The sequence below is a fragment of the Cynocephalus volans genome, chromosome 11 (genome assembly GCF_027409185.1).
Source record: "Cynocephalus volans isolate mCynVol1 chromosome 11, mCynVol1.pri, whole genome shotgun sequence".
In the NCBI taxonomy this organism is placed as follows: Eukaryota; Metazoa; Chordata; class Mammalia; order Dermoptera; family Cynocephalidae; genus Cynocephalus; species Cynocephalus volans.
This window is the reverse complement of record NC_084470.1, coordinates 66,915,574-66,943,330: the sequence shown is the minus strand read 5'-3', so window position 1 is coordinate 66,943,330 and position 27,757 is coordinate 66,915,574. Positions and strand designations below refer to the sequence as shown.

The window sequence follows — 27,757 nt, the reverse complement described above, 5'->3', positions numbered from 1 at the left end:
TTTCACTTCCTGTGCAGGACTTCTCCCTGTTCTGTGTGCTCTGGCCCAGGCTGTTGGATCATGCAGTGGCGACCCCACAGGGTGTGTGGTTTCTGTCGAGTCTCCGCCTCCCTGGCCGCTCGTCTCCCCACTCTGTGCGCACTGTGCTGGGCTGGGGCGTGTCTTCTGCAACCCTCGTCTATCAGCTGGGCCTTCAAGACCCTGCTCGGCACCGCCTCGCCCAGGACATCTACCAGGTTTCTGGTAGGCACAGACGACCGGTCGCTCTGGGTGCCTTTGTAGCACTGTGTAGATCTTTCTCGGGACTTGTTCACCTTTGTATCCCCCGGCATAGACCGAATCTAGTGCCCACCTGCAGCCAGCTCTCCAGCAGGTTCAAGCGGACCTGGGAGCTCTCCTACTACACTATTCCCAACCAGAAATTGGTTAGGCTTTTTTCCAAACTGGTGGTCGCAGAGATGGTATCTGCCTCCCAGTAACAGGAAGTTTACCGGGGGCCGGAGTCCAGGGTGTGGTGGAGTGAGAGTCGGCCCACCCGTACTTCCTTGCCCTCCTGACACTGGCCGGAGATGCCCCACGCCACCAGCCCCGCCAGAGAACCGCAGAGGGAGTGGGAGGGGAGGCCGGCCCGCAGGCTCCGGAAAGCCCTGCACCGGGCCAAGCAAGTGGGAAGGCTCAGTGACGGCCGAGCCGGGCGGAGCTGCCAGCACCTGGGAAAATGGAGGCAGCCCCGGGGTGGTGAGTGAACCGGTGATGCAGGCGGGAGCTGGGTGGGTGTTAGCCCCCCGAACAGGGCTGGGCCAGGGGTCACTCACAGGGCTGTGCCAGGTCGGGTGCTCACTCTCTGCCTCTGGTTTGTCGCCTTCCCTGTTCTCGGCCGCTGCCGCCTCAGGCTGTTCAGTCGCGGCGCGGCTCGGGCGCTCCCAGTAATCTTCTTTTATGCCGGCCAGAAACCTCGAATCCTGAATAGGGCAGCTGGCCGCCTTCAGCGCGGCCCCGGCCTCCGGGTTCCTGTGTGCATCCACAGCAGCCCTGGCGCCGTGTTCCCTGTTTCGAGACTCGCTTTTGCAGCTAAGAAACAGTTCTTTTCTTGCTCCATACTTTAAAGCTGTTGCCTGTAAATGAGGCAGCCTCTCCTGCCGGGTGCAAAGTGGCGGTCAGCTCCCATGACCGGCTAGCAGCTGCGGTCCTCCCTTAAGAGATTGCAAGAGGAAGGTCCACAAGTTTCCCGGCTGCCTGAGGCCCAGTGGCCGCCTTTTCCACCTCAGCTACTCCGCGCCAACCACCGCAGCCACCGCCATCTTGAAACGACCCAACTCTCTTCTTTTTCAAAACTGTTTGGATATTCTGGGTCTTTGTACTTCCACATAAATTTTAGGGTGAGTTTGTCAATTTCTGCAAAAAAGCCACCTGGGATTTTGGTATGTATTATGTTAAATATGTAATCAGCTTGGGGTAGAATTGCCATCTTGAAAATATTGAGTCTTCTAATCCATAAATATGTGATGTCTCTCCATTTATTAAGATTGTCCTTAATTTTTCTTAGCAATTTTTATTCTTTTCAGTGTACAAGTCTTGCACTTCTTATGTTAAATTTATTTCTAAGTTTTGGTGGGTTTTTTGGTGCTATTATAAATTGAATTATTTTCTTAATTTCATATTTGGATTTTCTTAGTAGTTTAGAGCAATATAATTAGTTGAGTATAATTAGTTTGTTGAGATTTTGCTTTCTGGGTTCAGAAGTTTATAGCTTTGCCAAAAACATACATTTAGTTTTAACCCTGCAGAGGGATTATTTCTCCTGATATATAGGAATTATATATAAAAGATATCTTCTGTATTATACCTACTTTTAGTTCACCCACATCCAATTAAATGGAGAAATGTCATGTTAGGATAATGATACTGTGTTAGTCCATTTCTGTTGCTTATAACAAAATGTCTGGAACTGGGTGATTTATAAAAAAATGAAATTTATTGCTTGTAGTTTCAGAGGCTGGGAATCTAAAGTCCAGGGAGCACATCTGGTGAGGGTCTTGGTGGTGGTGACAGTGACCCAGGGGTCTCACATGGCAGAAAGTGGTGGAACAGAGAGACTAACCTTTCATGTTCTTTTAAAGTCCTCAGAACCACACCTCTGACCATCATTAGCTATTCACTATGGCATGGTCCTACAATCTAATCACCTCTTCAAGGCCCAACCTTTCAATTACCACAGGAGGATTTTCCTCGAAACCTCAACAGTTACAGTGGGGTTTAAGCCTCAATGAGATTTGAGTGGGGGGGCATCTAATCTCAGCTGATAGTTAGCAGGTATTCCTCAAAGAGAAAATAATTCTACTGGTATATATTGGATCAGATTATAAACTGAGAATTTCTGACCAGAAATTGGGTTTGGTGATTTCACAGCAGGAGAGGTAAAATATTTCGTCTAAATCTAGAAGATTTTTGTGCAAATATGCAGAGATACAGTAATGATGACTCTTAATTTAATAATGGTAACCCCCTCGCCTGTGTGTATAGTACATAACAGACATTGAATAAATACTTTTAAATTAAAATAAATATCTGTAATTATAGGACTTGTGTTGCTATCACAGAATACCTGAGACTGGGTGATTTATAAAGAAAAACGAAATTTATTGCTTACAGTTTCTGAGAGTGGAAAGTCCAAAGTCCATCTGGTGATAGCGACAGTGACCCAGGGGTCTCACATTGCAAGATGGTGGAAGCAGAGAGAGCAAGAGAGAGAGAGAGAGACAGAGTTTCCTCTTCTTTTAAAGCCCTCAGAACCTGCCCCTGACCACCATTTTAAATCCATTCTCTACTGCACGGTCCTACAATCCAATCACCTCTTTAAGGTTCCACTCTTCAATTACCAGAATAGGATTTCCTACCCTCTAAGCGGTCACAGTGGGGGCTAAATTTCTTATGCATAAAACTTGGGGGACACAATTCAAGCGTCACTGAGTTTTGGGGGGACATAATTGAATCCACTACAGGACTTGAGGTTATTTTCTGCATTCTTGTTTTTTCCAGAGCAGTCTGACAATGATTTTACTTTTTTGTAATAGATAGTATGTCTTTATGACTAATTTTCTTTATGTCTGTTACATGCTACAGTATAAGAATTATGATGGGCCAGGGTTAGAGTTAAGCATGAGTCTTATAACTACTGAGGTTCACTGAATCAGAGAAGAATTCTGTGAGTGAAGATTGCTACACAGATTGTATTCTTTTCATTTCAGTTTTTAACAAACAGAAATTGATCACTGCCATAACTATTATCCAGAACTTACTGAATGTAAAGAATATATGAAACCTACTGCTGAATTATTTTCCTCCCTGATTTTCAGTTTCTTTTGCACAGTGAGTTTCAGGCAATAATATGTTGTGATAAACAGCACTGGTGGATAGAGTTCCTTATGACTTCAAGTAGAAGGAAACAGAACATAAGCACATAAGTACTTAGACATGTTCAAACCATTATGGTTTTGACACTTGGTATTCTTGGGATTGTTGGAGTCAGAATCAGATAAATGACTTGAATTTAGTTGTCTATATAGTTAAATATGTATTGATTCTGCACTTAGTAAGGGAAAAATATTTTTACAAATATTGTGATGAAAAGCTACCCAGAATCTAGAAAGCAAAACTACAAGGTAAAATTTAAGATGAGAGGCATTCTCATAAGAATTAGTAAATGGAAATAGATAGAATTGGCAAAGTAAAAATTGTGCACTAACGAATCAAAAACATTTCAGAAACCTGAATTTTTGTGGTCTCTTTCCTTTTCTGTTGGTCCATCCCAAAAGCCTACAGTTTTATCTCCTCAGCAGAACTCCAGTAGCTCCCTCTTGTCCCTTTCCCTTCTGCACATGCCTTGCTTCAGGTTCTGTTTTGTACCCAGGAGCAGTACTCTTACAATGCATGCATTTTATACTCTAGTCTTTTGTCTCTTTTACTTCAAACTCCTCTGTGCAACACAGCAGCCCTGCTCAGGAGTCCTGTCCATCTGTGGCTCAAACCTATGGTGTTGGCATAAACTATCATCACCTGGTGGCAGCGAGTGTGTTAAAATGCAGATTTGATCATGTCATCGTACTCTCCTCATTTCCTATTCCCCACGAGCCCATGCTTTCAATCTCTCAGTTGCCTTCTCTGTCAGACCTCTTTATAGTTCCTCTTGATTTGTCCCTTGAGTACCTCTCTGGCCTCATCTCCCGCCAATTTTAGCACTCTCTCCATTCCTGCTGTTATAGTGTAGTGGTTGAGAGTGACACCTCTGAAACTTGATTGCCCTATTTAATACCCTGCCTTAAGCATATTATCTGTGTGTCCTTGCATAAGTTATTCCTCTGTGTCTAGTTATGACAGAGCAAACAAACTGTCCAAATGGGCCAGTCATCAATCAGAATGGATGTCAGCAGTAAACAACTAGTACTGGTACATACCAGGTAAATGTCAGTTTTGTCCATGCCTTAGTTTCTTCATCTGTGAAATGGGCATCATAAACATACTTTTATAGTAAAGATTAAATGAGATAACTTGTGCAGTTTGCTTAGACCAGAGATAGGCACAGATTAAATATTCAGTAAATGGTGGCTGTTAACTATCCTTACCATTATCTACAGCTCTTTAAGCAATGTGCTCTTCATGCTTCTGAATTTAACTCTTTACCTAAAAAGTCTTTTCCTGTTCTTCCCACAAATTTTTTTTTAAACTGCTTAATTGTCACCTCTTTTAGGAATCCTCAATAATTTTCTCACTCCTCTTTGGCCAGGACACTCTTCTGTGTTTCCCTGGTATCTTGTTTGTAATTCTGTGTATCCCTCTGTATTGTCATTTTTCTTTATTTGTAATATTTTGCCATTGGTCTGTGAGCTCCTGAATATCAGGAATTAACTGTTTTGTTTCTGTATTACCAGTACCTTGCATTTACTAATATTTACTGAATAAATGAAAAAATAAGTCTATATTTCTTCTTTCACAAGTATGTCTTTGAAGTTAAGAGGCTGTTAACAAAATTAGAATATAGACTATTATTTTGCAACTTTTCTGTAAGATTGAAATTATTTCAAAGTAAATAGTGTATAAAAATATCTGTTTTACCATAGTACATGCTCTTAAAATTTTTTTGACAATACAAGATTACAAGTGAAAATGTTCCCTGTTCCTATAATCCCACCTCCCCATATGAGTATATATCACTATTAGCAGTTTGATCTTATGTAATGATTTAAACAAAGATATTCATTATATTTAGAGGCTTGAATTAGATAATCTCTGGATTGTCTTTCAGTTCTTAGGTTCTTTTATGCAGAGAAAGGGAGAGAGAAAGTCTGTTAAATTAGGTGTGTTCATGACACTTTTAAGTGTGTATCCTTAGGCATTTTTAATGCCTATTATAAGAGTGGTTTAGGTTGTAGCTTCCCTCGACCTCAGGACCAGGGCCACTGCATATACTATACAAGCTATTTAACACAGCATCCTTCTCAGGAGTCCTGTCTGTCTGTGGCTCAGACCTGTGGTTGCACACACTATCTCCATTTAATGGCTGTGTTAAGTTTCTGCAGTACAAAAACAGAATTTCAGGAGATATCAGAAAAAAACCTTTGAAGATTACATCTGCATAGTCACTTAGGAAATGCTTTCTATTCCATTTACTCTTAAAGGTTATTTTATTTCTATCTGGCATATAAATTTTCAATTTCATGTATTTGGCACATAATTTTAAATTACAGGTTGAGTGACAAAAAGGGAAAAATTTAAGTAATGATAGATCAAAGATCAAATCCATTTTATGTAATTTATATGAATTGCTTCATGTTGCAATAATCCAGTGTTCCCTTTATCCAGTTTTAAATACCAGGAACGAACTCTTAAATATGAGGGTACTTCCAAAAGTTTGTGGAAAAAGTGAATTAAACGATAATGTTCATCTTTCCGTGAACTTTTTGAAGACCCCTCATATTAATTGATGTAATGAAGAATGCGTTAGTTGACTAAGCAATAAACTGTCAGTATACTACCAATCTTATAAAATTACAGTTTTGTAATGTACATGATTAGAATAATGATGATAATCTTTATAATTTTTTCTTCAGGTGAAATTCCTAAGCAGGTTAAAGTGAAAAAATTGAAGAACCTAAAGACTCTGGATTCTAAACCTGGTATTGACTTTCATTAATTTTTAAATATATACTTATATGGGTACTTGGGGTTTTTTTTGTTTACCTTCTTTTCTTCACTTCTTAGGAGTTTATACTTCTTATAAGCCATATCTAAATAGAGATGAAGAGATCATAAAACAGTTGCAGAAGGTAATTACCTGCTCATATTATTAATTTAAATTTTTTTGTTGGGTATGTAATACGCAGTTAGGTGATATATGCTTTACGTATAATAATGTGAGATGTAGGTCTCTCTTTTGAACCAAAGCTTTGTAAAAATTAGGAGACTAAAGTAATAGAAATTGTGGGCTTGAATTGGGTCTGTATCTACAAACAAGTGCCAGTCTTTCTAGAAACGGGAGGAATAATGAAAAAGTCATAGATTCTACCTGAGGAAACTTAATTAGTATCTTACCATAGGGGATAGTTAGCATATTTTAAAAAATTAATAGTATTAAGATAGTAAATATGAAGTAAAGATTGTCTTCAGAGGCCTCAGGGGTCAGGCCTGGTTTAAAAAAAAAAAAAAGATTGTCTTTATTGTGAACTGATATTTTTAAGTATGACATAAATGATGTTCCTTAAAGCTAAAGTCTCATGTTTTGCTCTAAAGATTCTTTTTACAGGGAGCAAATGAACTTTAAATTACTTCAAGATGAAGTTCTAGTTTTTTTTTTTTAATATTACTTATAAATATATATTTACAAATGTTGAACTTGGTAATTACCCATTGTTTTATATTCTGACACTAGAATGTAAATTCACGGCTGCCCTGTTAGCTCAGTTGGTTAGATCGTGATGTTACAACACCAAGGTCAAGGGTTCCAAACCCAATTCCAGCCAGCCACACACACACACACAAAAGCCAATATAAATTCTTATTGTTTCCTCTCTTAAAGGGTGTACAACAGAAGCGTCCTTCTGAGGCTCAAAGCGTTATTCTCCGACGATATTTTTTGGAACTGACACAAAGCTTCATCATTCCATTAGTAAGTTAACAAATACATCTTTGCTTAATTTAATGATTTGTTGAAGAATATAAGAATGTTTTTCCCATTTTCCAAAAGCTTATCTTGAGTTGTGTGTTTTACCTACTAGATTGTTTAGTGATTAAAAACAGAACACTTTGCAAGAGACCTGGATTCTTTGTTCTAGGATAACTGTGCAACTTTTGTAAGTGACTTCCTGTCTCTCTCAATCTGTAAAATTTGTAAAATGTGGCTGATTCCATTTTCCTAAATACCTTTGAAGTTGTTGTGAATTTTAAATGAGATAATAGTTGTGAAATATTATGTAATTAAATGCATTTTGCACCTTGAAAGAAGGTTACCCTGGAGCTTCTTTCTTTGATGTTGTTTTCTTGTGCACAGTTTGATGTAATATTTGTGAGACTGTGGCTTCGTGATGACCCAGACCATATCTGTCTTGCTCATTATCATTTCCTCAGTCTGGTATATGGTAGCAAATATTTATGGAATAAATGACTAGATATGGTTATTCTAAGAAATTCAGTGGAGTGTCACATTAAAATATAGGCAATACCATGATGTGCTCCTGTTCTGAAAACTTCATCATAAAGAGATTTTATGTGATTATTAATGTAAGGTAATTTATGTATGAACATTATATGGGAGCAACTTGGAAATCTTTGCTGCTATATTTTTTGGGGAAAAAATTCTTTCTTTGTCTATGGATGTTGGTTTATTTTGTTCTGTATAAATCTATTTGGGGCTGGCTGGTTAGCTCAGTTGGTCAGAGCGTGGTGTTGTAACACCAAAGTCAAGAGTTTGGCTGCAAAAAAGAAAAAAAAGTAAATCTATTTGTTTAAGTAAATAAACTTTACTGTAGTGCAGAAGAGCATGGACTAAAGTCAGGTAGACCTGAATTCAAGACTAAGCTGTATTACCTTGGTCAGGTTACTTAGCCTTTTGAAGCCTCAGTTTCCCAATAATACCGACCACATGGGATGGTTGCAAGGAAAGAGGTCATGCATGTAAAGTGTTGAGTACATTTTCTGGCATATAGTTACTCAATGATTATTATCATTAAAAATATGTAGTCCCTTGGCTTATCCAAGATTTAATTAGATTTTTATTAAAAATCTGACTTCCCAACTCAATCTAAATGTAGCTATATGTGTTGTGGGGAGTGATGGGAGTGTTGATATCCATTGAAAGAACATATGATGTGGGCCGGCCCGTGGCTCACTCGGTAGAGTGCGGTGCTGATAACACCAAGGCCCCGGGTTCGGATCCCATATACGGATGGCCGGTTCGCTCACTGGCTGAGCGTGGTGCTGACAACACCAAGTCAAGGGTTAAGATCCCCTTACCGGTCATCTTTTGAAAAAAAAAAAAAAAAAAGAAAGAACATATGATGAAAAACTTGGAAACCCATTTTTTTTAAGTAGGTCTGTTTAAATGTTTCTGAAAACTCTCTGGGTAAGAACACCTAACTTTTATTAACTTTTTTTCTTGGTTTTAGGAAAGATATGTGGCAAGTTTGATGCCTTTGCAGAGAAGTATTTCTCCATGGAAGGTATGAACATATTCACATAAATTCTTATTTGCGTTTTCTGACTGTAATTCACTTCTATGAATGTATCCATTTCTAATTTCTAAATATAGTATGTCCTATTTTCTAGAGTCCACCCCAATTAAGACAGTTCCTTCCAGAAGAATTTATGAAAACACTTGAGAAAACAGGACCTCAGCTAACCTCTAGAATAAAAGGCGATTGGATTGGACTTTACCGGTTAGTCTTTTTTTCCATTTTTTTCATCTATCTGTAGTGCTTTATTAAAAATAAAATAAAACAAAAAAACTGGGCTTAAGCTTAGATTATTTTTTAACAATTCCATTGTTTGACATCATTTTCTAAGCGCTAAGTAGGAAAGGTATTGAGGAGAGGAAGTAAGTCACAATCAAACTTGGCTTTTTAAAAATTTATTTCTATAGGCATTTTCTAAAGTCTCCAAATTTTGATGGTTGGTTCAAGACCCGGCGGAAAGAAATGACACAAAAATTGGAGGCGCTCCATCTAGAAGCTCTTTGTGAAGAGGTTAGAAAACAGCCTGTTTGTGTGATGATTAACAAACATTGAAAGTAATCCTTAGAGGTTGTTGATTATACCCATATCCACTTCTTTATAAATCGTAATAATGTCTGACTTTTCTAGATCATGTGCTGTGTGCCAGGGACTGTATAGGTGCTTTATATGGATAATTTCTTTTAAACTTCACAACAATTCATTGAGGTAGGTGTGTATGATCTGCATTATGAGACACCTGCAGCTTAGAAATTAAATGACTTCCCTCAGATCACATCACTGCTAAGTAGTGGAGCCAGCAATGTGCTGGAGTCCACTTGCAGTAGCTCACAAGAGTTGATTGTGCACATCTCTTCCCAGCTCTGCATTCAGTTACCTCAGGTTGGTAGCTAGAAATTTTCTATAGCAGGAATATTGCAAATTCTACAAACCAGAGACTATTTGGAAAACTAGTTGTTAAATATTTACCAGCACACTACTGGATGGAGTTAGGATTCAAAACCACACAAACTCCAGATCTTTTCCCATAGGATTTATTCACCTTTTCCAGTTAGTAATAACAATTTTTTAATGCATTTGGACTGATTTTTCATATTCTATAATTTATCACCAGGCTATTTTAAATTAAACTACTTGTGAAAATATAAAGGATAGTCTTATTTTCATTTATATTTAGCTTTAAATGTTTAGGTGGGCTAGGCTCAGTGTTAACTGTTTAATCCTAAACTCCCAGTGACTGTGGCTTTGAGGAAGGTAATATGATGAAGGCAGGGGCCGACCCCGTGGCACACTCGGGAGAGTGCGGCGCTGGGAGCTTGCTGCGCTCCCGCCACAGGTTCGGATCCTATATAGGGATGGCTGGTGCGCTCCCTGGCTGAGCACGGTGTGGCTGGTCACGAAAAAGACAAAAAAAAAAAAAAAAAAAAAAAAAAATGATGAAGGCAACCACAACGTAAGACCAGGAAGAGCTTATCTGAAGATGCAAAGTTTATATCTAGTAATACATTCATGTACAGTTATCTTGATTTGTTAGCTAATGTTCCTTATAAATTACTCACCACGTAGTGGGGTAGGGGTTAGTATTGCAATTTGAATTGCAATTTTGTTTTTCTTCCTTAACCTAAAAGGGCCATCTCAGAAAGAAATTTTCTTAGATTTTGTTATACTTCCAAATATTAGACAATTGTCCTGGCTGATGTCAAATTATCTAATTAACAGTTACTAGAATTTCATGAGAATTATTCTTGCACTGTAATGCTGTATCTGGGTTAAATACCCCGTTCTTCTTTTTCTTCTTGTCTTTCCTTCCCAGTTACCTTGCCTATTGAAATAGAGGGGTTTAAATATTATTTTGAGTACTTATTGATATGGGATTTGCTTATTGTTCTAGGACTTACTTCTCTGGATTCAGAAACACACAGAAGTAGAAACAGTAGACCTTGTATTGAAGTTGAAAAATAAGCTGGTATGTAGCCAAAGCAGCCAAAGATTAAATTGACTGTCCTGTGAAGATATTTTCCTCTCATTTGAGCTGAGAATCCTTAATGTATCACAGAAGTAACTTTAAATGGGAAGATTTGAGATTGGTCAATTGATGGTAGATCTGACTGAAAATACCTTGTGGTCACACAAGCAGATCATAATGAATGCCATATTTTTCTAAAGTTATTTACATGGAGTGTAATGAGTTCTACAAAAACAGTCACGTTTAATACCACATAGTATGCCTAGGTATTATCAGTGATGTTACATAGATGCCTTTTATTGAGCTTAGTCATGTATTGTTTGAATGGCATGTTCTTTGCTTTTTTCATTTCTGTAAATTCTAGTCTAAGTCCGAAAGTCCAAATTGTTAGACCGTTAAAACTGTTTATTTAGAGAATATAATGTATTAATACAGATTCAGAGGATAATTTAAATGCTACCAAATGTTCCTTGTGTAGTTGCAGGCAGATCGAGAGCGTTTACCTGTGAAACCTGACACTGTGGAAAAATTACGGACACACATAGATGCAATTATCTTAGCATTGCCAGAGGACCTGCAAAGCATACTGCTCAAAACAGGCATGACATGATATTTGCCAGTATTTTCTAGCCAAAAAGGATTGTGCACCATGAAGCATACTGACATTTCATCCAGACGCACAAAGGAGAACTCGGTGGCAGCAGAGTGGAAAATAGCCGTGGATGCTAGATACAGGGTGGAAAGACTCTGTTGTATAAACAGACCTTTTTAGTGCATTATTTTTAAAAATGGGTATCTGTGGTGGTTCCACTTTAATACTGAAACACTGAAAGGCGTTTCTATATTTTTAATGATGTTCTAAAGTGCTCTTATGAGAGACCTGTGGGGCCATCAGTATAAGTGATTCCAAACTGCAGTGCTGGCATTGCAGATATTTTTTTAAATTGGTGCTGCTTTGCCTAATCATGTTAAAACTCAGGGGGATATAAAAACATTTACACTGGCTATCTTTTTAAGAAGGAAAAGTTTAAACTGTTCAACTATAGTTAGAAGTAATTGATGCTTATGTAGTGCCTTTTGTTGTCCTATATGTTTCATGAGGTCCAGCTGCTAGTGTTGAAGCTTCTTCTTAGCTAGATTATGATATGTAATTTTATAAGGCATTCTATTGAGTAATCATTGCTTAAAAATATGTTTCTTAGGCATGGTGGGTTTTTTCCAGTTGTCACATAGGTTATTTCATTATTTTCTAAATTTAATCTTATCAGTTTCTCCAAAGGCAGGAAGACATCTAGTATTAATTATGTTTTTGGGGGGTTTTTTTGGCAGCTGGGCAGTATGGGGATCCAAACCCTTGTCCTTGGTGTTATAACACGGCGCTCTAGCTAGCTGGCCAGTCCTCTATAAATTATGGAAGAGTTTTCTTTTACCCTTTACTAATTGGGCCTGTTTAAAATTAGTTTGGATATTTTTCAGACATCCTAATTATGAACTTCATAATCAGCTCTTTTTTAACCTGAACTATTCTTTTTTCAGAGGCATTCATAAGCTTTTTATATGACAGTTATTTGAGTGATTATAAGATTTATTTCCAGCATTATTTGTTTGGTAGTGTTTTTCTCCCAAAGTTAATGTTCTCAAAACACTTTCCCTACTCTTGTTTGACATGGGAATTTTTGCCTGAATCACTGTTTAGCTAGTTTTATGTTGTTGTTTTTGTGTTTTGCTTAAACTATACTACCTTGCCAAAAATAGAAGAATGTGATTTGATAGAACAAGGTTGGTTTGTGTTTGAATAGGAGTGTCCTGCAGAAGCCACTATTTAAAATAGGCACACATGACATAGCACATATGTAAATAGTGTGTCTTGAATTACCCTCTAAATAACCAATTTTAGTTGTTATTGAAAAAATAGCTTCAGAAGCTATTTTTTGTTCTCTGTTGATGTAATTCTTAAGGGCATTACTGACCCAAGAAAGCTTTCTTTTGTTTGTGACTGTGTTCTCATACCCAAATGTGCCCTTTTCTCATGGATACTTTTTTTTTTTTTGGCACAGGCTGGTCACTGATAGTCTCTTGCAGCATACCTCAAAGTCATAGAGAGAATATGGCATTTGAAAGAAATCATTTGCCTTTGATCATATGAGTTATTTTGTGAAACAACAATTGACCTTTCAGAAAAGGGGCAACTACTTTTATATGCTAAAGTATTTCATAACTTTGTGGGAAACTTTATTTAGGTATAAATGGTCATCTTATTTTTCAAAAAGGTGTATTTTAGTAATCTTACAATTTATATACAGTTTGTGACCAGAATTTGAGTTGTCAGTGTCATATCAAGGATCTTTTAAATTATACCACTACACAATGTATCATTTCAAGTTTATTTTGCACAGCTAAAGAGTAGCAAAAGATGCCAATTAGCATGATAATGGCGTCTTCATATTTACTGTATTTAACTGAAATGTAACACAGGTTGAAAACCATATCATACTTACCTGGTCTATCTCTTAATTTCAAATTATGTACTTGTAAAAATAACTTAAAGTTGCATTGGGAACCTGAGGAAAAAAGACTGACTAGGAATGTAATTTTTTGTGTGATTTTCAGATTTATCTTTTCTTTTTTTGGAGAAGACTTTGTTAATATCTAAACCCTGCCATTTAATGTTTTCTCTCCACCAGCATCAGAAGGAATCACTATTTTAAGGATATTATGTAATGATGCCTAGTGCCTTCTATTTACAGTGAAAAAGAGGTTTTGTGAAGGCATTTATGGTCATTACTGAAAACTGAATTAAAGGCCTTGTATTTTAAAGCACTTGGATATCTTGTGTTATTTCTGAGTGGGGCTGGAATGCTTGAAAACAATGCATAGTTAACGAAACTTGTGCATTATTGGATTTTTTATTTCCTGACATTTTTTTTTTTTTTAAGAAATTCAAATGAAAAAATTCTTCTGTATACTTAACTATGAACAGGTAAACAGTACAGTTTAGTAACAAATTAATTAGGTGATTTCCTATCTTCCTAGCAGTGCACTGATTTTATGAAATATTCTAATACAAATATTTTAGCTTAATAATCTAGGTTTTGTTAGATTCTCCTTCATTTGGTACATTTCTTTTAACCTTAAATTTCAGAATACTTTTATTTCTTTCTCTTCTTTTTTAAAAGTAGCAAGTATGTTATATTATTCTTTGGATTTTAACTTGTTTGTTAATAATAAGAAAACATATTGGTGTTAATCCTTTTTGAAGTTACTGGATAATATCCTTCAAGATATATTACAAAATGTTTCAGTTAAAAGAGATGCCATTACTTTTTTTATGGCTTAAACAACAGAAATTTATTTTCTCATAATTCTGAAGGCTATAAATCCAAGATTAAGGTGTCAAGAGGGTAGGTCTTATTGTGATGCCTCTCTGTTGGGCTTGTAAGTGGCCATCAGTGATGGCGTTAAAATTTGTCCTTTTATTTTTCACTTGTGCTCATACTTAATTCATTTGTTTTTTACATGTGGACTTTACTAGCTTTCTCCTTTTCAACATAACTGGGGTAAAAATTTTTAAATACCATCTACTATTAGTTCTCTAAAAACATAGTTGAAGAAAGCAAAAGCTCCTTTAATTATGTATAAATATCTTTTATTTATTTATTTATTTATTTTTATTTATTTTTTATTTATTTATTTATTTTTTTAATTTTATTTTGTCGATATACATTGTAGCTGATTAATGCTCCCCATCACCAAAACCTCCCTCCCTTCTCCCTCCCCCCCCCCAACAATGTCCTTTCTGTTTGTTTGTTGTATCAACTTCAAATAATTGTGGTTGTTATATCTTCTTCCCCTCCCCCCCCCGGTTAGTGTGTGTGTGTGTGTGTGTTTATGTGTGTGTGTGAATTTATATATTAATTTTTAGCTCCCTCCAATAAGTGAGAACATGTGGTATTTCTCTTTCTGTGCCTGACTTGTTTCACTTAATATAATTCTCTCAAGGTCCATCCATGTTGTTGCAAATGGCAGTATTTCATTCGTTTTTATAGCTGAGTAGTATTCCATTGTGTAGATGTACCACATTTTCCGTATCCACTCATCTGATGATGGGCATTTGGGCTGGTTCCAACTCTTGGCTATTGTAAAGAGTGCTGCGATGAACATTGGGGAACAGGTATACCTTCGACTTGATGATTTCCATTCCTCTGGGTATATTCAACATTGGGATGGCTGGGTCGTATGGTAGATCTATTTGCAATTGTTTAAGGAACCTCCATACCATTTTCCATAGAGGCTGCACCATTTTGCAGTCCCACCAACAATGTATGAGAGTTCCTTTTTCTCCGCAGCCACGCCAGCATTTATCATTCATAGTCTTTTGGATTTTAGCCATCCTAACTGGGGTTAGATGGTATCTCAATGTGGTTTTGATTTGCATTTCCCGGATGCTGAGTGATGTTGAGCATTTTTTCATATGTCTGTTGGCCATTTGGATATCTTCCTTCGAGAAATGCCTACTTAGCTCTTTTGCCCATTTTTTAATTGGGTTGCTTGTTTTCTTCTTGTAAAGTTGTTTGAGTTCCTTATATATTCTGGATATTAATCCTTTGTCAGATGTATATTTTGCAAATATTTTCTCCCACTCTGTTGGTTGTCTTTTAACTCTTTTAATTGTTTCTTTTGCTGTGCAGAAGCTTTTTAGTTTGATATAATCCCATTTGTTTATTTTTCCTTTGGTTGCCCGTGCTTTTGGGGTCGTATTCATGAAGTCTGTGCCCAGTCCTATTTCCTGAAGTGTTTCCCCTATGTTTTCTTTAAGAAGTTTTATTGTCTCAGGGTGTATATTTAAATCCTTAATCCATTTTGAGTTGATTTTAGTATACGGTGAGAGGTATGGATCTAGTTTCATTCTATAAATAAATATAAATATCTTTTAAATAACAAAATATATTAACTCATAATAAAGACTAAATTATCATAAATACTTGATATCCCTTCAGTATAGCCAAGACATATTATTTATATGTCATCTACAACTTGGTCAAATTGTAGTATTATTATGTAAATGGAAATTAGCATTTGTTAATAAAACAAACTCCTAAAATTTTTTTCCAAATATTCTTCCGTGTTTGTTTAAAACAGATGAAACAATTTGATACAAGATACTGAATTATGATTGCTAAAATTTATTTCAGTTTGTGACCTACCTTTTCCACTTAACAGTGTCTTTTGAAAAGCAAAAGTTTTTAATTTTGATGTTCAGTTTATCAATTTGTTCTTTAAGTGTTTTGCTTTTGGTGTCATAGCTCTTTGCCTAACCCAGGCTCACATTCTGTTTTCTTCAGAAGTTATATAGTTCTAGGTTTTGCACTTAGGTTCATAAACCATTTGGAATTTTAGCATGTGTGTGAAGTATGGATCTAATGTTTTTTGTTTTTTCATATGGATATCCAGTTGTTTGAGCAACATCTATGGAATGGTTATCTTTTGTCAAAAGTCAGTTGCATTGCCTTTGCATCTTTGTCAGAATTTACTTGTCCATATATATGTGGGTTTATTTTTACACTCCCTATTTTGTTTCATTGTTGTGTGTGTGTGTGTGTGTGTTTGTATATATGTCTGTTTTTATGCCAATATAACATTGTCTTGATTACTATAGCTTTAGTCTTTAAATCAGTCAGTGCTGGCTTTCCAACTTTGTCCTTTTTCAATGTTGCTTTGCATATTTAAGTCCTTTACATTTCCATATGAATTTTAGAATCAGCTTGTGACTTTCTACATAATTCCTGAAGGGGTTTTGAATGGGATTGCATTGAATCTACAGATCAGTTTGAGGGTGAATTGACATGTCAATAATAATGAGTCTTCTGAATCATGAACAAAGTATATCTTTCCATTTATTTACATCTTCTTTAATTTCTCCCAACAATATTTTGTAGATTTGGGGTACAAGTCTTTCACGTCTTTCAGATTTATCCCTAAGCCTACCATATTTTTGATGTTGTAAATAATATTTAAAAAATTTTAATTTTCAACTTTTCAGGCAAAAACTCAGTTTAAAATACTAGTATGTAGGGGCCGGCCCATGGCTCACTTGGGAGAGTGTGGTGCTGATAACACCAAGGTTACAGGTTCAGATCCTATATGGGGATGGCTGGTTAGCTCACTTTGGAGAGGGAGATGTGGTGCTGACAACACCAAGTCAAGGGTTAAGATCCCCTTACCGGTCATCTTTAAAAAAAAAAAAAAAAAAACTAAGGGCAGATCCCGTGGTGCACTCGGGAGAGTGCGGCGCTGGGAGCGCAGTAGCGCTCCCGCCGCGAGTTCGGATCCTATATAGGGATGACCGGTGCGCTCACTGGCTGAGCGCGGTGTGGCAGGTCACAAAAAAGACAAAAAAAAAAAAAAAAAAATACTAGTATGGAGAAATACAGTTGGCTTTTGTATACTGATCTTATATCCTGCAACTTTGCTATACTCATTCATTAGTTCTAGTAGCCTTTTTAAAAAGATTCCATCAGATTTTTTACATAGAAGATCATGCCATCTGGTGAATAAAGACTGTTTTACTTCTCCTTTCCAATCTGGATGACTTATTTATTTTTTTACAATGTTGAATGGCATTGGTAAGAGTAGACATCCCTCTTTTGTTCTTGATCTTAAAGGAAAGCATTCAGTCTTTCATCATTAAAAATATTAGCTGTAAGTTGTTGTAGATGTTGCTTATCAAGCTGACGAAGTCTCCTATTTCTAGTTTGCTGAGAGTTTTTAATCAGGAATAAGCTTTGGATTTTGTTAAATACTTTATATGTATTTATTTAACAAATGTATTTGGTAAATGTATTTTTAAAATGTATATGTTAATATACTTTTAACATTACGTATTTAACAAATATATTGTTTGATGTATTTAAATTTTTTGTTAAAGTCTGCATCTACGGAGATAATCATATGGTTTTTCGGTTTTTGTTTGTAAATATGATTGATTTGTTATATTGATTGGTTTTTTGATGTTAAACCAACTCTATTCCTGGGATTAACCCTACTTAGTCGTGATGTGTTACCTTTTCAATATAGTTTTGGATTTGATTTGCTAAAATTTTGTTTAGAATTTTTGCATCTATGTCCATAAAGCATATATATTTGTAGTTTTTTGGTAATGTCTTTGGTTTTGGTATCAGCCCTCATAGAGTGAGTTGGAAGAGTTTGTGTCAAGTTGGTATTCTCTCTTCCTTGAAGATTTGTTAGAATTTGGGCCATTTGGGCCTGGAGTTTTCTTTGTGGAACAGTGTTTCACTACACTTGCAATTTTTAAAACAGGTATAAGGGTATTAAAGTTGTCTGTTCCTTTTTTTGTTGTTTTTTGTTTTGGTGGCTGGCCAGTGTGGGGATTTGAACTTTTTTTTTAAAGATGACTGGTAAGGGAATCTTAACCCTTGACTTGGTGTTGTCAGCACCACGCTCACCCAGTGAGCTAACTGGCCATCCTTATATGGGATCCGAACCCATGGCCTTGGTGTTATCAGCACCACACTCTCCCGAGAGAGCCACAGGCTGCCCCGGGATTTGAACCTTTGACCTTGGTGTTATCAGCACCTATTTCTTCTCAAGTGAGCTTGGGTAGTTTGTCTTTCAAGAAGTTTGTCCATTTCATCTAAGTTGTCAAATTTATGGGCATGAAAGTGTTCATAATATTCTTTTATTATTTTAACATTATTAAAATTTATTTTTATTATTAAATATTAAAACATTTAATATTTTATTTTAATTATTATTAGATAATTATTATTTAATTAATTGTTTATTTAATAATAAAAGTGATGTAACTTCTGTCTCATTCCTGATATCGGCAGCTTCTCAATTTTATTGATTTTCTTAAAGAACCAGGTTTTGGTTATATTAATTTTTTTCAATATTTTTCTGTTTTTTATTCTACAGATTTCTACTCAGTCTTTCCATTCTTCTGCTTGCTTTGGTTTTAAATTTTTCTTTTTCTTTTTTTTTTTAAGTTACTCAATATTGAAGTTTAGATTGTTGACATCAGATCTTTCTTCTTTTCTAATATACGCTTTTAGTGCTATAAATTTCCCCCTAAGTACTGCTTTAGTGGCATCCCATAAATTTTAATATGTTCTATATTTATTTTTGTTCAGTTCAAAATACCTTATAATTACTTTTTTTTTCTTTGATCCATGAATTATTTAGAAAGGTGTTTATTTGCTTTCAAAATATTTGGAGATTTTAAAAAATCTTTTCTGTTATTCTGATTTCATCTCAATATGGTCTGAGAACATACTTGATGTGATTTTAATTTTTTCAGATTTGAGATTTGCTTTATGACCCAGAATATGGTTTATCTTGGTAAATGTTTTAGGTACACTTAGAACAATGTGTATTTTGCTGTTGCTGGGTGGAGTGTTTTATATAAATTTCAGGTCAGGTTGGCTGGTTCTTCCTAGTTTTCTGCCTGCTTGTACTATCAATGATTAAGAAAGGGCTACTAAAGTCTCTTAATTACAGTTATATTGTGGATTTGTGTATTCTTTGCTCCAAAATATACTTTGTCTGATATTATTAGAACTCCCTAGCTTTCTTTTGATGATTGTTAGCATGGTTTATCTTTTCTTTTACTCTTAACCTATTTGTGTCCTTATATTTTAAATGCTTTCTTGTAGGTAGCTTATAGTTTGAACTTGCTTTTTTACCCAGTTTGACAATTTCTGCCTTTTAAGTGGCATGATTATACCATTTCAATTAATGTGATTATTCATGATTAGGTTTGACTCTATTACCTCACTATTTGTTTTCTATTTGTCTTATGTGCTCTTCCCTTTTTTTCTGACTTTTGAATTAGAATATTTTTATGATCTCATTTTATCTTTTTTGAGGGATAAGGTATAACTTTATTAGTTTAGTGGTTACTTTCAGGTTTATAGTATACATCTTTAACTTATCATTGTACCTTCAAGTGACATACCACTGCATTTATAGAATAAGAATCTTAAAAGTGTATTTCCATCTTTTCCTAGCCTTTATTATACTGCTGATAAATTTTACTTTTATCTATGTTTTAAATCCCACAATAGGAGCTCCTGGATGGTTGAACACATGGAGGTTTCTGGAGGGTGGTGCGCAGGGAAGGGTATGGAAGCTCTGTGCCCCAATACCTCACCCTGTACGTCTCTGTATCTGTATCCATTGTAATATCATTTGTAATAAACCAGTAAATGTCCCACCTGACTTGCAATCTAATGCCCGTCCAGCCCTCTGACCACCTAGAATGGGTCTCTGTGTACTCCCTCCAGATAAGAGTGTGTGTTGTGGGGCCCTTCCTGTGCTGGCGTCCAAGATCAAGGCAGTAGACCCGTTTCTGTCCCCGCTAGAGGGTGATTCTGCTGTCCTTTGTGGGCCCTGCTGTCTTCTGGCCACTCTACTCTCACTACCTATACCCAGGCAGGCCCCCACTTACAACTAGAGTCAGACCAGGCACCTGCCAGCTGGCACGATAACATCGCCCCCCTAAATCCCCCCGAGAGGGTGTCAGGTGGGTTTTATTACTGAATCCCAGTTACTGCCTACCTGGACACGGGAGTCAAGGACCCAAGAGGATAACACCTGGTTCAGTTACCTGAAAAAGGGTTATCTGACCTTCTCAGATAGAGGGGACAAGGTGGACATGGAGTGTGACAAAGACTATGGGGTCTTGAAGTCGTGCCTGGCGGAACAGTGGAGTGGCATGCAGCTCTGGGATCTGATTGTCCTCTACGGGAAATTCTACTCCGTGGATGCCTGGAAGATTCTTCTACAGATCAAAGGCACCAAGGCTGTGCTGGGGATGATTCTGTCTGATGGCGACAGAGCTGTGGAAAAAGGCTTGAAAGCCGAGTGGCTGGCTCTGAAGGACAAGCGTCTGTGTGGGTGGCCTGGGCAAGGAGAGCGCCACCACCACGGGGGCGGGGAGGAGTGATGAGTGAGAACCCAGAGTGGGTGAAGGTGGTGGGCCACAAAGGCATGTGGACCACGGCAGCTGGGTGTCCAGTTGCAGTGCTGTTAGGGCTGCCGCTGGGATCCGACCAACGGGCTATATACCTCATCTACGAATCTTCCTTCCTGAGTGACACGCTGCAGCACTGGTTCCTTCCACCGTGCCAGGCCAACCAAGAGCGGCACAGCGAGGAGGACAACCTGCGCGAGGGGACCAGCCTCCTCCTGAGCGAGGCCCAGGACTTCAGCCACGTGGGGGAGGCAGGTGGTCCCCATGCACAGCTTCTCGTCCTTCAAGTGCATCCCCAACACCAGTGACCAGAGATCATCATGGCCCTCAAGTCCGAAGAGGGCAGCGGCAAAATTGCCACCTATGTCACGGCCTTCACGCTCGACGGACGCTTTCTTCTGCCAGAAACCTAGATCTGAAGTGTGAAATATGAATAGAATTTATTTAAATTTAAAAATTAAGATGGTGAGCAAGGCTGAGGGGTGGACAGCTTTAAGCTGCATCAGGACCCAAATATAAAAACCAGAGGACTGTGCTTTTGTTTTGTTCTTTTCAGAACTATGACGTGTGCGCCTGGTTTAAAGATCTCCAAAATAGAGAGTTCAGTCCAAGTGTATATGAAGCAGCCAGAGATGTGATTTCGAGGAGCTGGGAAAGAGGCAGAGGTTCAAAGGAACAGCAGCTCTCCTGGTTGCCATGGCCAGAACTTTTCTCTGCGCTGCCATCTGGTGGTAACAATCGATCACTTGGCATCTTGATTTGGGGCCCCTATTCTTTTGAATTCTGCCATGCCCTGTCTTCCATCTGACCTCCCTTTCTTTTCCTTCCATTTGTTCTTTTATCCAATAAATATTTCTAGAGCTACAATAAATAAAATAAATCCCACAATATATTGTTGTTAGTTTTGTTTAAGCAATTATCTTTTTTATATAAAGTTTTAAATAATAAGAGAAAATTTCATATGAGGTTATTTCAAAAAGTCCATGGAAGGCTGGCCGGTTTGTTCAGTTGGTTAGAGCATAGCCTTGTGTAAGGTCGAGGGTTCAGATCCCCACACCGGCCACCCACCAAAAGCAAACTAAGAAAAAAGCTCATAGGAAAGTAGAATTGAAAGATAATATGAATCTTTCCATGAACATTTTAAAGTACCCTTCCTTGTATATACTTTTTTTTTTTTTTTTTGGTGCCTGGCCAGTCAGAGGATTCTGAACACTTGTCCTTGGTGTTATAACTTCCCACCATAACCAACTGAGCTAACTGGCCAGCCCTATACTCTTTTAACTTTTTCTAATGCTCTTTATTCCTTTGAGCAGATACATACGGTATCATTTCCCCTTGCCTGAAAAACCGCTTTTAACATTTCTCGTAGTACAGGTCTGCTGTCGATGAATTCTTTTAACCATTTTATGTCTGGATGTATGTTATTTTAAAGATGTTTTTCCTGGATATAGATTTGTGTCCTGACCTTTTTATTTTCAGTATTTTAAGATGTTGCTGTACTCTCTTCTTGCTTGCATTGTTTCCAGTGAGAAGTATGTCATACTTATCTTTGTTCCTATTTAGTTACTAAGTCTCTTTTTCTCTGGCTGCTTTTTTTTTTTTTTTTTTTTCGTGACCGGCGCTCAGCCAGGGAGTGCACCGGTCATCCGTATATAGGATCCGAACCCGCGGCGGCGGGAGCGTCGCCGCGCTGCTAGCGCAGCACGCTACCGAGTGCGCCACGGGCTCAGCCCTCTCTGGCTGCTTTTAAGACTTTCTCTTTATCACTTGATTTGACTTGCTTGATGACAATATACTTTGATGTAATTTTCTTCCGGTTTCTTGTGCTTAGGGTTAGTTGAGCTTCTGTACCTGTGGTTTTATCAAATTTGGAAAAAACTTAGGCCATTTTTTCTTCAAATATTATCCCTCTCCCCTTTTTTCAGGGACTTCAGTTACCCATGCATTAGGCCGCTTGCAGTTGTCTACAGCTGATGCCTTTTTTTTTTTTTCTTTCTTTTTTTGTATTTCATTTTGGATAGTTCCTCTTGCTATGCTTTTTTGGGGGGGTGGGGTGGCTGGTGAGTATGGGCATCTGATGGGGATCCAAACCCTTGACCTCGGTATCACAAGGCTGTGCTCTAACTGAGCTAACTGGCCAGCGTGCTACACCTTTTATGTTCATGAATTTTTTCTTCTGTATTATCTAATTTGCTGTTAATTCCATCTAGTGTATTTTTGTCTCAAACATTGCAGTTTTAATTTCTAGATGCTTGACTTAGGCCTTTCTTGTATTTTACATGTCTCTACTTTTTAAAAATAACTTCTGTGTTAATTCTGGGTTGGTTTCAATTGATTGATTATTCCTGCCTCTTTACATGCCTGTTAATTTTAAATTAGATGCCAGAATTTTATCTCATTGGGTATTGGGGTATTGGATATTTTTGTATTCCTATAGATTTTTTTGGGGGGGGGCTGTAGGGGGAGGCGGCAGGCCGGTATGGGGATCTGAACCCTTGACCTTGGTGTTACCAATACTGTGCTCTAACCAACTGAGCTCACTAGCCAGCCCCATTCCTATAAGTCTTCTTGAACTTTGTTCTACAATGCAGTTAAGTTACTGGGAAACAACCTGATCCTTTCATGTCTTTTATAATTTGTTCAGTAGTCTGGAGCAGTGCTCAGTCTAGAACCAATTATTCTTCACTACTGATGCAAGACCTTCCTGAGTATTCTACTCACTGTCCCATGAATAATGAGTTTTTTCTGTCTTGCTGATGGGAACAAGTATTGTTGCCTATCATCCCTGGGTACTGTTCCCTCTAATCCTTTCTGATCATCTTTTCCTTAGCTTTTACTTGCATGCATATGCTGATCCGTATTCTGATGAATACTCTAGGGGAATCATCTGCATGGTTTTCTCTTTCTGTGCTGCTCTCTCCTCTCTGGAATTCTAAGATTTGGTTGTCCCAGATTCTCAGCTCAAAGAGTCCACCAGGCTGTCCCTCTGTTCCCCCTTTCTACGCTGCAGCCTGGAAACTCTGAAAGCAATAAACTGGGGCAATCTTAGGGCTCAGGGTTCCCTGCATATGTTTCCTATCTTTTAGGGATCATTGTTCTTCATTGCCTGGTATCCAGTATCTTGAAAAAGAATTGTTTCATATATGTTGCCTGTTTTTTGGGGGGGGGGGTGAGATGGGATGGTTATTTTAGGTAAGAGGATAAATCCGGTCCTTGTTACTTGATCTTGGCTAGAAATGACAGTCTCGGCAATTTAGTTCTCCAAGCTTAAGTAATAAGTTTTCCAGGCTTAAGTAATAAGCTTACGAGGCTTAAGTTTGAGAACTCTTTTTAAAGTTTGAGAACCATATAGATACATGAGTTTAACTTGAAGTGATTATTTCATTAACACTATCAACCATTATCATGAAGAAAGGATTACATGAATCAGTAAATTTAATTTTTGCAGGAAAAAATCATCATAGCATGGAAGATATATCAATAATTGTGACATTTAAAATATTTGTAAAGCCAGGAAGGATGGAGATTTGGGTGAATGGAAGAAGATTTTGTGAAATAACCTTATTTCATTAATGTCACTATGGTACTTAATAAGTAGTCTTAGACATTTAGCTTTAAGCTACCCAATTTTTAAAAACTGAAATGTTTATAAATGTGAAATGGTAAATACAAATCTTATTAGAATTAGTGGCCTCATGCTATTTACCCATCATAAAATCACTCTGCTTTAAGGCATCCAGAAAACCAGGATACCAGTTCTTCTGGAAGTCAGGAATGTGACTGCTATAAATACTTTGAAGGAAGCTAGTAAGGCAGTTGCATGCCTTATTTTTAAAAATCTTCCTGCAAGAAACTTTAAAATAGTGTAAGACTTATGTATAAAATTTATAACACCTTTATGAAGCAAATAAAGTAGGGGGAGCATTTTAAATTGGGGAAGTAGGTGAATGTTGACTTAGTAAATTCAATACTCTTCCAAGTCAGCAATCTTTACTAAAATTATTAAAACACAAACAAAACCCTGACCCCTAGCAAAGATGAGAGATCCAGATATACAGACCCTCCCACAAAATCAAATGGAATAAATAAAACATTTTTTAAAAAAGACTTAATAAAAGGCACTGAAAAAAAGTAAAGGTCTTAACTTTATGGCAGAGGCTTTGAGTTCCTGAGAGATAACACGTTGGGCCAAACTATCTAAAGACTAGGAATTCACACACCACTACTCCCCTTTGCATTTCTCTGGTGTTCTTTAAATGCTGTATATTTAATTACATTTACATTTAGTTTCACTTTAAGAATAAAAATGTACTGGAATATTTGTAAATTGAAAACAAAACAGCAAAGTAAACCCATTGTTGTCTACGAAATGTCTTTATCTTATCAATCTACCTGCATAAAGAAGTTTTTGCTTTTGACTGCCCAGAGCCACTCATAAGAAACGAGTCTCTGATCCTAGCAAAGGGAGCTTTACTCAGCAAGCCTTCAGCAATACAAACTAGCTTATGCTCTTCGAAACTGTGCAGATTTTTCTTACTCAATCTCATGCTGCAGAAATGCACTAGTTGGAATAAGAATTACAGAACCACACAGTACAGCACTACTGGGAAAATAGATTAAATCGTAAAATATATCAAATCATTGTCCTGGCAATGAGTCTAATCATTGTCTTAATTTATCATTGTTGTAAATTTAAAAAGCTGTAGCAAAGCAAAAGCAAAACTGGAGTATCTGGGCTAGTGGTCAGTGAGGAAAAGAAACAAAAGGGGATTTAAATATTTTTTTGTTGTTTTTGGTTTTTTTGCCTTTGCCAGCTGGCCAGGACGGGGTAAATATTTTATTTTTTAAAAAATTGATGTTTCCAGTTTTCTGTTACAAACAATGCTGTAATGAACATTATTTGAACATCTTACAAGCACACCTAGCAAACTTGATGGAAATTTTCCGTACCATAAATTCCTGAAGGTGGAATTTTTGGATCAAAGAGTATGCACATTTTACAATTTGATAGAGCAGTTATATTCATATGATGGAATGAGGCCCGTAAAAAAAAGAAGTTAAATCTTTAAGTATTAACATCTTAAAATGTCCATAGTACATTAAATCAAAAGGAGTTACTTTCCAGTATAAAATCCCATTAACATTTATATAGAGATGGCAGTATTTTAGAGGAAAATCTGGAATAATATATGTTAAATAGTGGTTAATTGATTAATCAAATTTGAAGATTTTTTAAAATTTCGTAATTCATGAATAAATTCATCTTGTAAAACACAGATACAAATGTTCATAGCAACTTTATTCATAATAGTTCGAAGATTTAAGCAACTCAAAATCCATCAACTGATGAATGAATAAACAAATTGTTTTTGTTTTTTTAAAGATGACCGGTAAGGGGATCATAACCCTTGACTTGGTGGTGTCAGCACCGCGCTCTCCCAAGTGAGCTAACCAGCCATCCCTATATAGGCATCCGAACCTGTGGCCTTGGTGTTATCAGCACCACACTCTCCCAAGTGAGCCACAGGCTGGCCCGGAATAAACAAATTGTTATATGAGGACAACGGAATAGTACTCCGCAATAAAAAACAGGCTACTGATACACGCAATAACAATGGATGAATCTCAAAATCATTTATGGTAGAAGAAAGAAGCCAACGTAAAAGACTACACAAGGTATGATTCCATGTATATGAAATTCTGGAAAGGACAAAACAATAGAGCAGATCAGTGGTCAGCCAGGGGCTGGAGGTGAGGGCAAAGCAGATGAGTACAATGGAACATGAGGGAACTTTTGGAATAAGAGAACTGTCTGTTATCATGATTATGACGGGGGCTACACTACTGTATACGTTTGCTAAAATTCATCAAATTGTACAGTTAAAACTGGTGAATTCTATTGCAGTAAATTATATCTCCATAAAGCAGACTTTTAAAAGTACAGATAAGCTCTGCTTTGATTACCACTCCAAAACTAGGTTCCCTCACTTCCTGGGAAGGCCCCCTCCTCCCTCCACAGATTAATCAAATAACCTCTAACTACTACCACTGCAAATAGATTCTACTTCAAGTTCTTGTTCTCCATTTACACACATGCGTGCACACTCACACATACGGGAAATCTATACTTTTGTATTATCCTAGAGTATTTACTCATTATTTGCCTTTTCCCACAAATTGTACTTGAGATGTTTTCATTTGAATATATAGTTTTACACCATTCTAATTCCTGATGGTATTCCATAGTATGGATATACCATAGTTTACTCAGCCATACCTCTATCACTCAACCACACTTACCGAACACTCTTCGCTGCGTGCCAAGTCCTGGGAATACAATGGAACATAAAAACGTACTTTTCCTGCCTTCCTTGTGCTTTCAGGTAAGTGGGGGAAGTGAGGAGGTTGTTAATAACGACATTAAACGTGAAATCATAACCACGAACGGAGCCTGAGTAACAGGGAGATTTATCTAGCCAGAGGATTAAGAAAAGTATTTTCCAAGGGAAAATACCTTTAAACAGACCTGCAGGGTAAGTTAATATGTTTTAACTGGGGCAAGTGGTGTGGGGATGGGGCGCTACTATCCTAAAGTGCTGCAAGTGCGGTGGAGGAAGTATGCGGGAAGTGGCAAAAATGAAAGGGAACTTGCTTTTGCTTTTTTAAACGCTTTTTAAAAAAAAAAAAAATTTTTTTTTGACCGGTAAGGGGATCGCAACCCTCCGCACGGTGTGGTCTGCACCACGCTCAGCCAGTGAGCGCACCGGCCATCCCTATATAGGATCCGAACCCGCGGCCGTGGCGCTACGAGCACCACACTCTCCCGAGTGAGCCACGGGGCCGGCCCAATATACGCTTTTTTTTTTTTTTTCAACGCGACGTATATCTTATTTCGTAATCAGTAAAAAAAATAATAAGGTCATAAGTATTTTAACGTGAGCAGGCTTTCTACTTCCTCAACATAAGGAACAAGTCTTTCATGCTTCTTCCAGGAGAGAAAAGGTACAAGAAAAGCAAGACGTCCTCTCTGACTTCTGTTAAAAAAAAAAAAAAAAAAAAAAAGCAACAGCCAATGAAAAT

At 37.3% G+C, this 27,757-nt stretch overlaps 1 protein-coding gene and 1 pseudogene across 8 annotated transcripts in view; both read left to right on the top strand.

Annotated features, from left to right (window-relative positions):
- DENND6A (DENN domain containing 6A) overlaps positions 1-27,726 on the top strand; it is an 85,379-nt gene extending 57,653 nt beyond the window's left edge. For 2 of the 8 annotated variants that reach the window (XM_063114998.1, XM_063114997.1), the window contains exons 13-20: positions 6,108-6,173; positions 6,259-6,323; positions 7,073-7,162; positions 8,658-8,711; positions 8,818-8,927; positions 9,131-9,233; positions 10,612-10,686; positions 21,234-21,556. In XM_063114998.1, the coding sequence (XP_062971068.1) occupies positions 6,108-6,173; positions 6,259-6,323; positions 7,073-7,162; positions 8,658-8,711; positions 8,818-8,927; positions 9,131-9,233; positions 10,612-10,686; positions 21,234-21,485 (815 nt within the window). In that variant the 3' untranslated portion in view covers positions 21,486-21,556. Of the gene's footprint in view, positions 1-6,107; positions 6,174-6,258; positions 6,324-7,072; positions 7,163-8,657; positions 8,712-8,817; positions 8,928-9,130; positions 9,234-9,350; positions 9,429-10,611; positions 10,687-11,164; positions 13,507-19,769; positions 19,909-20,339; positions 20,426-21,233; positions 21,557-26,060; positions 26,354-27,060; positions 27,172-27,669 lie in introns of those variants that run through there. The other 6 variants (XR_010024908.1, XR_010024909.1, XM_063115001.1 and 3 more) reach the window with 6 other exon arrangements.
- LOC134391091 (soluble calcium-activated nucleotidase 1-like) lies at positions 19,911-21,114 on the top strand (annotated as a pseudogene).
- Positions 27,727-27,757: the final 31 nt, after the last annotated feature.